General features: G+C 43.7%; 1 protein-coding gene across 1 annotated transcript in view; it reads left to right on the forward strand.

Annotated features, from left to right (window-relative positions):
- The first annotated feature begins 8,223 nt into the window (after nt 1–8,223).
- Nucleotides 8,224–11,981, forward strand: part of LOC137651602 (uncharacterized) — a 4,773-nt gene continuing 1,015 nt past the window's right edge. The window contains exons 1-3 of the mRNA XM_068384829.1: nt 8,224–8,398; nt 11,176–11,349; nt 11,620–11,981. The exon at nt 11,620–11,981 is cut by the window's right edge and continues 1,015 nt beyond it. Coding sequence (XP_068240930.1) covers nt 11,635–11,981 — 347 coding nt within the window. The 5' untranslated portion in view covers nt 8,224–8,398; nt 11,176–11,349; nt 11,620–11,634. The remainder of the gene's footprint in view (nt 8,399–11,175; nt 11,350–11,619) is intronic.

Genomic DNA, 11,981 nt, shown 5'->3' on the forward strand with positions numbered 1-11,981 from the left:
ACACTAGCGACATCTGAACTACATCCTTCTGCAAGAACAGATGGCTTGGAAAGGAAAGGGTGGGGTAAAGTAAGGGAAGGGTTTCACCGGGCGTCACAGGTATCTCCCCAGAAATAGATTTTTACTTTGTCAAAATCCCTTTTCTGGGTCGACCTGTGACGCCCGGTGTAAATGTACCAGAGAATGCCTTCCAAGCCCAATAAATACTATAAAATAATAAGGAGAGAGTCAAACACCATGTACCAAAAACCAAAATACTATATTAAGGAAAGTGAAATATATAATATTACAAATTAGCCATACAGGAGTTCAGAAATATGGAATAACAATAAAAGGTAATGCAAGGGAAGCATCCCGAGAATCAAATCACAAAACGAAATCAATCCTTACATGGCTAAAGAATGGTAACATGATATAACATAAGGTAAGGTTAAACACACAAAGTTAATAACCAGGGTAACGAAGCAATGGTAACATAATTCTAGGGCTAAACGAACCACCCAGGAGAGCGGCGACGTGGGGAGAGTGGCAGGTAGGAGGGAGAAGGAGAGAGATGGATGAAAAGAAAGAGCAAAGAGATTATTGGGGGGAGATAAGACTCCCAGCTTCAACCGTGAGGAATTTAAGGGCCTGTAGGTTCTTTAAATAGGTCATCAAAATCCATGTTTTGAAAGTAATTGATGGAGGTTGCTACCGACCGGATATCATGAGCATGGAGAAATGATTCCGGGTTAGCTTGCTTAATAAAGTAAAGGATTTGTTGCCTGATGCCTTGAATGGAAATAGTGCCTCCTTGTTCTCTGATAAACAAGGGGCCAGACGAGCGGGTGGCGGTTCTAGCTAAAAAGGCCCTGAGTGTAGTGACTGGACACAGAGAAGTATCTTAGAGAAGAGGGATAATCTTCCAAGGGGACCACCTATTTTGTGGGTCCTCGTTTTTAGCTAGGAAAGCTCCGTCTGGAGAAAGTAGTACTTCGCCTGACAGGAGGAAATCTATATTTTCAGGATTACATGAGAGAGCTGCTAATTCTGAGATTCTAGCACCTAAGGCCAAGGCCGTTAGGAATAAGGTCTTCTTAAGAAGAGTGATGTAGGAGAAGGATTCGTTATCCGTGTCTGAAGCGAGTTTTAGTACGTCGTTCAGAGACCAAGAGACCTTTTGTGGACGAACCGAAGGTCTGAGCCTAGCGCATGCCTTCAGAATAGATGAGAAATAGGAATCTGCCAGGTCAATATTGAAACCCACGAGGAAGATCTTTTTCAGAGCTGACTTAATCGTGGTTATAGTGCTAGCTGTTAGGCCCTTGTCAAATAGGGACTTAAAGAATGAGATGGCCAGATTAGAGGTCATACGAGAATGTTCTGAATTCTTTAGGAAATCTGCTAGTTTCTTAACGGCCGAATCATACTGTCTAATTGTAGAGTCCCTTTTGTCTGATTCTATGAAGAGGACATTTTCCGGGTCAATGTTTGCGTCCCTGTGGGCTGCAAACTTCATGAAATCCACAAAGTTAGGGTTTTAGCTATCCTTGAGGAATCTGACACAGTCTGAGTTTGGACTATTTGGGTCAGCTTGGGGAATGGGATCCAGAAGGGGCGGAGTTTCAACTCGAGGAGGAGAGGAAACCAACTGCTTTTTGGCCAGTGCGGTGCTACTAAAGCCACTGCCCCTTGGAAGGAGCGTAGTTTGTGTAAGACTTTCATCAGAAGATTCACCGGAGGGAATAGGTAAATCTTCTTCCAATGGTTCCAATCTAGGGTTAATGCGTCCATAGCATATGCCTGAGGGTCCAGGTTTGGGGTCATATAACAAGGAAGTTTGTGGTTTAGTTGTGTCGCGAATAGATCTACCTGGAGACCGGGAACCAGCCTGGAAATCCACCGGAAAGAATTCATTTCTAGAGACCATTCTGACTCCAGTGGTTTCGTCCTGCATAGTGAGTCCGCTGTCACATTCTGGACTCCTGCTAGGTGAGTTGCCGATAGGAACCAGTTCTTTTCTACTGCCAAGGCGAAAATCGTGACCAGGACTTGATTGAGGTTGGGTGATTTTGATCTGCCTCTGTTTATGCAGTGTACAACTGCTGTGCTGTCTGAGACTATCCTGATATGAGTGGACTGTGGAGGGGATAGCCGCTTCAGGGTCAGGAATACTGCCATGGCTTCTAGTACATTGATGTGGAAGTGTCTCATGGCGGGGGACCAGGAGCCTTGAAACATCTGTTGCTTGTAATAGCCCCCCCAACCATTCAGAGACGCGTCTGTATGAATCGTCACTTGTGGAGGAGGGAATTGCAGAGGAACCCATTTGGAAAGGTTCTCTGGCTTGGACCATGGCCGGAGTCTCTTTATTAGGATTGAGGGGATCGCTGATATCTTGTCTGGTAAATGTATTGTAGCTCTCTTTCTCCAAACTCGATTGATGTCTTTGAGTTTGGCTTTCAATAAGAGGTTTGTCACTGACGCAAATTGAAGTAAGGCGAGGATTCTTTCTAAGGCTCTTCTGGACACCTGTTTGTGTTTGAGGAAGTTCTTTGTCTTGGATGCTATCTCTCTGACCTTTTTGGGAGGAAGAGAGCCTGTGACTTGTGAGGTCCCATTGGATGCCTAACCATTCGAACTGGCTTGCTGGTTGCAGGCGAGACTTTTGTAAGTTGACCTTGAAACCCAGCTTGCTGAGGAATTGGATCACTTTGGCTGTAGCTTTGTTGCATTCCGGGATCGATTGTGCCCAGATGAGCCAATCGTCCAGATAGGCAATTACCTTGATCCCTTGGTTCCTGAGTTGTTCGAGCACTGTTTCCCCCAGTTTTGTAAATATCCTGGGGGCTATGCTGAGGCCGAAGGGCATGACTTTGAACGCGAAGGCCTTCTTGCCTAGGCGGAAGCCGAGGTAAGGGGAGAAGTTTCGTGCTACTGGGACGTGATAATAGGCGTCTGTAAGATCGATAGAGGTGGTGACGGCCCCACGGGGAAGTAAGGTCCGCACCTGCGAGACAGTCAGCATACGGAACTTGTTGCAAAGAATGTAAGAATTCAGTTTTGACAAGTCCAGGACTACTCTCAACGCCAACGAATTCTTCTTGGGGACTGTGAACAGGCGCCCTTGAAATTTCAGTGACCGTACTCTCTTTACTGCTTTCTTCTTGAGTAATTCCGTGGTGTATTCCTCCAAGATTGGAGTCGGTTTCTGGAAGAAGGTCACAGCTGGAGGTGGAGATCCTTGTTACCATTTCCAGCCTAGGCCTTTCGAGACTATGCTGTGGGCCCAAGGACTGAAGGTCCATTGGTCCCGGAAGTGATATAGTCTCCCTCCTACCTGATTCCCTTCATTAAGAGGGGGTGAATTTAGATCCTCGTCCTCCTCGAGGACCCCTGGTTCTTGGTCCGCCTCGATGGCGGAACTGACCTCTACCTCTGTTGCCGCCTCTAGAGTATCCTCGAAAGGTACTAGAGGTTTCATAAGTTGGATTGAAGGCAGGGGAGGGCATCCAAGGAGCCATGGGGTTAGGTTGGGTACCTAGGGGAGCAGGAAGGTATACAATCTGCGGTGGAGGAGCTGTTTGTGGAGAGGCCGTCTTAGAGGTAGAAGGAGTTGACGAGTGAGGGGCTGGGAATTGATGGAACTGTCCACGGTTGGTCTTGTATGGAGTAAAGCGTTGTTTCTTTTTGAAGAAAGACTGCTTCACTGTTTCTACCTTTCTTTTGGTCGAATGACCCCATCTCACTTGCAAGTTTTGGTTAGCCCTTGCTGCATCTTGTAGGACTTTGTCTACTTCCTCCTGTGGAAACAGAGTCTTGCCCCAACAGGAGGAGGCTATGAGTCTATTTGGCTCGTGCCAAATGGACGCCTCAGCCAGAACATGCTTCCTGCAGTTTATTAGGGATGTCCAGAAATCGTGCAGGTCGATCTGGAACGTCTGGAGGAGGTTCTTAGCAAACACTCGGAATAGAGATTCATCAGGGTATAGGGAGGCTAACATCTCTGTCGAGATCATGGACCGAAGAGATCTAGCTAGTCTGTTTCTAGCGTCAAACTCCGACTTGAGAAGGTGATCCGGTAACTTGGGGAGCTTCTCAGAGAAGAGAGATGAGGCGCAGTCCGGGTCGAACTTTCCCACCGAAAAGGTAGCGGAGGCAACATTCCAGAGGGTGGAGGCGCCCGGAAGAAGCATTGAGGTGGGGTCCGTCTCCTTAAGGACAAGCATAGGGGAGCCTTCCTTGGCCGATTGGATCGTCAACTCGGCCACTTTATCAGTAAGAGGAGATGGGACGGATTGAGGAGTGGTGAAAATCGTATAGGAACCCTTATGGGGGGTCAGTGTGGAGTTGATGCAACCCCATTCAGCAAGAGCCTGAGCCCAGACAGCTTGGGCTTGCTCCTTAGGAAAGATTACAGTCTCTTTAGGTTCTTTATCCATCCTAACGAGGGCATGATCCTTCAACCGGACGAAACCGTTGAAGGGGAACTGAAGCCCCGGAGGGTAAAACTCAAGATCATCTAGAGGGCGGGTCCCTAAGCCCTCTAGTGTTAATGCCCCATCTATGTAGGGTGCATGTTTAGCAACCCTCCATGGGTTGTTCTTCTCGAAAGGACGCAACTTAGAGGAGTCTGGGGCTACTGGAGGCGCCACCTGATTCCCCGTACGGAGGAGATTAGCCACCATATCTTTCAGCTCCGTTATTACCCCAGATTGTAGTTGAATCTGAGTCTGAACTATCTCCTTTATCATCTCTGTCAACGGGGGTTCTGAGGAACTGTCCGCCGACGAAGCCTTGGCTTTAGCAGACTTGCCTTTTTTGGAAGGTTGAGAAGATCTTGATCCCATAGGGATGTCAGGAGTAGTGGAAGGTCCTGGGACTGGAGACACAGAGACTGGCGAAGCTGAAGTATGAGACTTAGGTTTGTAATTGCGTAGGGGCTTCACCTTGGGTCGTACAGAGATAGAGGGATCCAAAGTAGAAGTCTGAGGCTTATCAAAGCCGATGAAAGAAGAGGCAGGAGAAAGAGAAGGCGAGAGAAAAGTCTGCCAACTCAGCACCACTTACCTGCTCGTCCATGGGCTCAACGTTAATATCCAAGGCGGAGACGTCTCCTGAGAGTTGATTATCGTCCTGAGGGATAGTCGCCCTGATGGTTTCAATTATTGGAGTAGCTAAGGTTGAGGGAACCGCAGCTGAGGAGGAGCCCGGAAAGAGACGGGAGGCCATGTCTTCGTCGAGGAGGTAGGGGGATCCGGAGGGAGCGTTACGCCCAAAGCCCGAAACCCAAGATTGGAGGCTCGTTCTTGCGGTCCGGAGGGCATCCTCGTCGGCCTGAAAGTGGTGAGAATATTAAAGAGATTGAAGGAGAAAATACTCCGAAAAGTAAATAATTTCAGTATCACAGAAAGTAACAAATTAAATTCATCGTAAAATATGTTATAACCTTATAAATTACTATTGAAAAATACTTACATCGTCATTCCACAGGATTGACGAAAGGTCATAACACAATGTGCATGCCTCTGGGAACCACACCATGTAAGGGGATTGGCCCGGCTCACGGACGAAGGGGATGGCACAGTGAGCGTGAGACCGGCAGACATCGTGGCCTACCGGATCACTAAAGGAGGCGGAGCAGCCCTTGGCAGCACAGCGAACTTTCTGTAATAAAAGGGGAGACATAAGTCTGGATGCTCTCGGAAACTCTGATATAACAAGCCAAGTTATAAAGAGTCTGAGAATAATTATGTGATCTAAGGTTCGTACAAAAGAGAGCCGAAGCTCCGTTGTAATTACTATAATAAATAAAAAAGTGAACACACCCCGTAGTGCGACGGAGTAATATAGAATAAGTGAGCCGGAGCTCTTAGTAATTACGTAAGAAAAGTGACTAGTGATTGGGAGATCTCCGGGGATGCCGGAGATCCGGTGGTAGGTCCTTGAAATAATAAATACCCATATTATAGTATATATATAAAAAAGTAGCATGATTTACGAGAGAACTCTGAAGGAGACCTTGCGGGGGGGTGGGGGGTTGGAGTGATGATGAATAAGTCGTGTGGGGAGGGCCGAAGCCGGAGTCAAAGTGCAAGGGACCACCGAGGGGACGAAACCCTGCCGGAGGAGTGCACTAGAATAACAGAAAGGTACGTGTTCCCAGCTCATGGTATGGAACTCATGGCGGAGTTGGATAGGGGTTCAGACCCAGCTCCCAAGGCCGTAGCGGGGAGAGGATGGAACTAGGGGAGGGGGAACTAATGGTGGCTCTGGGCCAGCCAAATAACCAATACAATAGACTCACACACGACAGGACCTATTTAAAAAACACTAGCTTCAAAATAAACTAAAAGTAACCATAAGATAAAAATGTAAATAATAAAATTAATGCGTAATTCCCGCAAGGGGAAGAGAGAGAGAGAGGGAGAACCCGTGATTGTATGAACAGAAAATGGGAACTCCAACCTCTCGTACTAGGTATAACTAAAATATATGAGAGAGAGAGAGGGAGACACGTGACTGTATGAACAGAAAACGGGAACTCCAGCCTCTCTCTCTCTCGTGGTTACTATAACAAAAAACTATAACGAACCTTAAATAAAATACACATAATAGTCCATGATCATAACAAAACATTAGAATAGGGAGGAACGAAGAATAGCGAAACGAGAACGAAAAAGAGTGAAAAATGGCGAAAATATAATAACGCCAAATGGTGGTAACTCAGCTATAATAAAGCCCCGAACGCTATTCTTCCTTCGACTAAAATATGGACTCGTAAGCGATAAAAAGTACCAAAGATTAATAAAATATGGTTCAAAATATAAAAATATATATGGCACAAGGCCAGGAGTATATAAAAGATAATGAACCTAAGTTGACAAAAGTACCAAACGGGCATAACAAGTTAAAAGAGACGTAATAACGTAAACAATAACAATGGCTGCCAACGCCGTGGAAGGCAAAAAGCCGGTCACACTAAAAACACTATAATGAATTAAGTTAACACTACCCGGTACTAAAAAAGGCTGTCAAAACAATCTAGGGTACTTAACATTGGTGCAGGAGCAAGGAGGGCCTCGGCCATGACGAAAACTTCACGAAAACAGTGAAAAAACCAAGCGGCACAAAAGAAACAATACGGCGCTTACGACGTCCAACAGAAGGATGTTGTTCAGATGTCGCTAGTGTCGGGCGTCGGTAGAGTGGCTCAGGTAAGGTAGCTAGGGCCTCTGTTACGGCCCTTCCCTTTGATGAAGGAATTATCTGAATGGAAGACAGCCTGTGAATAGTGGTTTTCTCACGCCCCTGTTTTATACACGACGCCCACTGGGTGCTCGCTCGAGGGTAGTAACCTCTGCATTCCATACTCTTAACTTTCTCTAGTATATTTGGAAGTATTTATATCAGAAAAGTGTAAAGAAGGACTCTTTTCACCGGGCGTCACAGGTCGACCCAGAAAAGACATAATAACTGCCTTCTATTCAGGGCTTACATCATCCTCCAACCCAGTTCATCATGACCTCTGTGTCAAAACCCCTTATTCCCAAATCCAATGTTGTTGGGCAGAAGAGATCTCTCAGAGTTCCTTACGGAGTCCAGTAGATACTCAGGGGAACTTGAGATCTTGGCCAATCCTTTCACTGCATCAAAAGGAGATAAATAGCACTTGCTCTCATTCTTGATGCTAATGAATCCCTATTCTGAGCAGAGAATCCTTTGAAAGTTGAGAGGGCAATTTACATTGCCCCAAGATGCACAAGTCATATGATAGTGATACCACTTGTGACACTGTTTAGAGTTGGCCAGCTTATTACACCCAACTTGGCTATATTTAGCCTTGATTTCGCTCGTCTGCAATATATAATTCACAATTGAAAAGCTTAATTCATTAGTATTACCAAGGATATGAACCTACCTTCTCTCTCCCCAAAGGTTGGGGCGGGGCTATTATAATGAAAAAAGAAAACTGAAAATTTTTGATTTTAGGTTAGACTTCGTTATTCAACCTGCCTCAAGAGAGAAAAGCAATATGAATGTTATTTGATTATATAAATAACTTATTTCATTATTAAAATTCTTATTAAGTTTGCGGCATGAAATTTGTTTGTTATCTACAGATGATGAAGTGGTTGTTCACTAAATAAATGTACAATATTTCACTGTCTTATACTTATTTACTGTATCCTTTCTATCATACAATTGTTAAGCCTTTCATAATATTTTCTTTATCAGTTTTGTGAGCAAGTTGTTGACAGCAGTATTAACTCACCATCTTTGTTGGGTATCAACTGTAGTACCTGGGGATTAATTACCTCAGTCACCAAGACAGGCTTCTAGCAATACAAATGGCAGTTGTACGACTTCTTCACAATTCCCGATACCAGAAGACAAATCTGCATACCAGGCCACATGGGTAAGGATTATAAGTTATTTTATTGGAAACTTATTTAAAAAGTATTAGCCATAGAAATAGATCACCAAGTGTGTTTACTTTGGATGTTATGTGAAAGACTTAAAATGCATCAATTGAAATTTGTTACATTATTAAAATTCAGAAATTATGAGTTTTGGTATATAGTTTCTTTAGTTATTTTCAAAATTTTTGGAGTGCTGTAACATACAAAAGGTTATTAATTTGTTTGATTTAATGAAATGTAAGTACTTAATTTTTGGGGAAGTGCAATACAGTACATAACTATACCTGAATCTCTTTGTTTTTTAGCAATGTGATGAATCTGTTTCCTATGCCTAAACCCTCATCCTATGATAGGAGTAAACTGTCAGCATCACTTGACCTCCAATGTTAGAGTTTATAACAAGGTGTCAGTAGTTATAGGCAGGTGGTGGGGAAGCCTGGCACTTGCCAGAAGACTGAGTAACCACATTGTTTTCAGCAGAAGCACTCTGGCATCCCCAACTTACTATTTTAATCTTATGCTTTACTTTTAGATAAATTGGTTTTCCAGATCATCATGTGGAAGGGATATTAATTAAGAAGTGAGAATTTGCAGTTGTTTACCATTGTACTGGCAACAGTTGTCTCTGCACCCTGCCAATATCCACATTCTTTTGTTGTTTATTTCCTTATGAGTGTGGCCTAGTGATGTCAATATAACCCTGAGCAAGTTGGCTTTCCTCAGACATTGTTATACTTTGTCAGAGGAAGACGTTTTTGCTGCTGCCAAGTGTGAGAGGGAGGGTCACTGCCCTTGTTTCCATCAGTCTCTTCCTGTTTTCAGAAAGGCACCAATGATGCATTGTTTGTTTGTGCATTCTCTTCTTAGAGTTCCTGTGACCGCTTCCCCTTTGGACAACCCCTAAGAAGGCAAACTTAATTTTTCTCCTTTTCCTCCTCTGCACCTGTGTAAAAGAGTGTGCGCTGATACTTCTAGGAGCTATAAGAACATGTAGAATATGCCATTAAAGAAGCCCAGGAAGACTGATGGATAGGAGTTGGGTACACGTGACTTCTACTGTTTCCCTCCCAGTGGTAGAGACTGTTGTTCCAAGAATGCAATGCCAGTTGGGTTGGATGTTCTCTGCTCTTTTTTCCCCCTTCCTGGACTATCTCTTGTTCTCACTCATCCTTGTGTATCATTTGAAGCATGTGATTCTTGATCACTGCATGTGCGTATGGTCATCAAAACACACATCGCCTACATGCTTTCATTCCTTTGAAAAGAAGTTTTGGCACTTCCTGGTCCTTCTGGAACTGAGCACTCTTGGGTGACAGGGATGGAAGATGCCACCCTTTTCAACTTCCTGGACGATCAACAGAGGAAACCAAGTGTACACACTCGCTATTCTATATCTCCTCACCTATTCTGGTAGTTTCTTCCTTGCCATTTGTCAAGTCTTCAGATTTGCTGCCTTGAAGAGCCTCCCTGAGAAAGGGTTTCAGTACAAGGTACAGGAGCTCACTTTCCTACTTCCAGTGTTAGGTTTCAGGGAAGACCAAGCACAAGCCCTGCTGGTCAGGATGTTAACAGCTGTTAGTGTGTGTCTCCTATACTGAGGCCTTTCCTGGAATGTCTCGGTGATGCCAAGCCTTTGGTACATATTGAAAAGTTATCAACCTGGGAAGCACACATCTCAAGAAACCATTAGGAGAGCTTATCATCCTTCTGTTGAGGATCCAGAAGAACTCACTGAAGCTCTACACTAGCCTTAAGGAAGAGCTTATCAGTAGTGCAAGTTTTAAATGTTGGAGTCTGAAAACACTAGACAACCTTCACAGGCCACTATCTGCAAGAGTACAGTACAGTATAGCCATAAGTATTTGGACACGTCCTTGGTGGGACCTGTGGTAGCTGCTCAGCCAGTTGTGTAGCGAATCTAGTTCCTTCATAGGACAAGAAGCATCTCCTTTAGGATAGCGGGCATTACGTAAGTCTAGGATGAGAGGTAGAAATAGAATAGTTAGCCTTTTTTCCTTTCTTTTCCATTAGCTTATGGTGCAGTAGTCGCACTGTTATTCTCTTGATCAGACCAGTGCAGGTAAGCTTCCATGCTGAACAACTTTTCTGTGCATCTAGATATAGAAGTATCTTCCCCATCCTTCTTACAAGGAAGAGGATGGACATAAGTGTGGACAACCCATTACTTTTAATTGACCATATTTTTCAGACATCACATCCTTTTAAAATACTGGTTCTTCTGTGACTGTTTGTCTCTTGACAGAAAGCTAGACTATCACCTGTGAATTCCTATCTCAGTTTATTAGAAGGTGGATAAGATTAATCACTTATTCACCCCTCCAGGTCCATGTGGTCAGACATCTTGGAATTTTAAAACAGCCAGCTTGGTTATAGTGACTTCCACCTTTATTAGAATAAGTCTCCTATTAAAGGATGAGGGTATGTATGCATGTTGGAACAAATCATAAACAATACAAGCATGATACAAACCCGATTCCTTCAAGTTTCACAACCACCCTGCAAGTCCTTGCTAAAGGGCAAAGTGGCTACTCAGTGTGCTGATGAAGGGTGTGGCTTCCACGCCACACAGTAGTAACTACCAACAACTCATTTTAATTTTTAACAGCCGAGTTCCATCTACGCTAAACCTTACTCTTATTGAAGGACTGGTTTGTATGATAAGGTAAGATACAAAATACTTTGAAAATCTGCAACTTTTTTGTGTGAAGTTAGGATGTATTGTACTGCTGACACTTACCACTTCTTTTTACAGGTTGAACGTTTAAATGAGTCCCATCCGTATAGTGCAGTATGGGCTCAATTATGCGAGTTAAGTGGTGCTGTTGGATATCCTCCAAAAGCTGCCCGAACTATTCTAGTTGGATCTAATACTACACTTCTCACTCAGCTACTTACAATACTGTCTTATGTCATTCGCTGTTCTCAGGTAAATAATATACTTTTAACATTTTTCTTGATTATTAAAAGATGTGTTTTTACTTTTTATATAAACTATTCTAAGAAATAATTGAAAAGTGAATCCAGTCTTATGATTTCAAGGCTGGTGTAGATATGGTGAATTTTATTTATCCTGAAGCTCATATGAGATATTTATCAAAAAAATATTTTTGTTTTTGTAAATAGTTAATGATTGAAGATCTTTGTTAAATGTAAGTTTATTTGCTTACCAAATCAAATCGTTTCTTTTGTTTCTTAGATAAATGAACAAGATATGCAGTCTTACGGAATTGGAGGAAGTCCAAGCCCGGAGCACCAGCAACCGTGCTTCTCTCGGACTTCCTCTGTCGCCTCTGTTGTAACTATTGTAGAAGGAGGACAGAAAGATGGCCATTCACAAATTCGCCATAGTTCCTCTGCTAAACTACACCGGGACTCGAGTATCAGGCGCAGTTGGAGGTTAAATGGGGAGAGTCGAAGTAATAGGTTTTGTCCGCTAGAATGTCGCACTAACAGTGGTGATAGCACAGCAGAAATGATTGCAGGTGTTAAAGGCCTCAATTCAAGTGATGAGCATATAGGATTGTTGGTTGACAAAAATGGTAAAATACAGTCTGAAAG

This window comes from Palaemon carinicauda, chromosome 13, assembly GCF_036898095.1.
Source record: "Palaemon carinicauda isolate YSFRI2023 chromosome 13, ASM3689809v2, whole genome shotgun sequence".
Taxonomy (NCBI): Eukaryota; Metazoa; Arthropoda; class Malacostraca; order Decapoda; family Palaemonidae; genus Palaemon; species Palaemon carinicauda.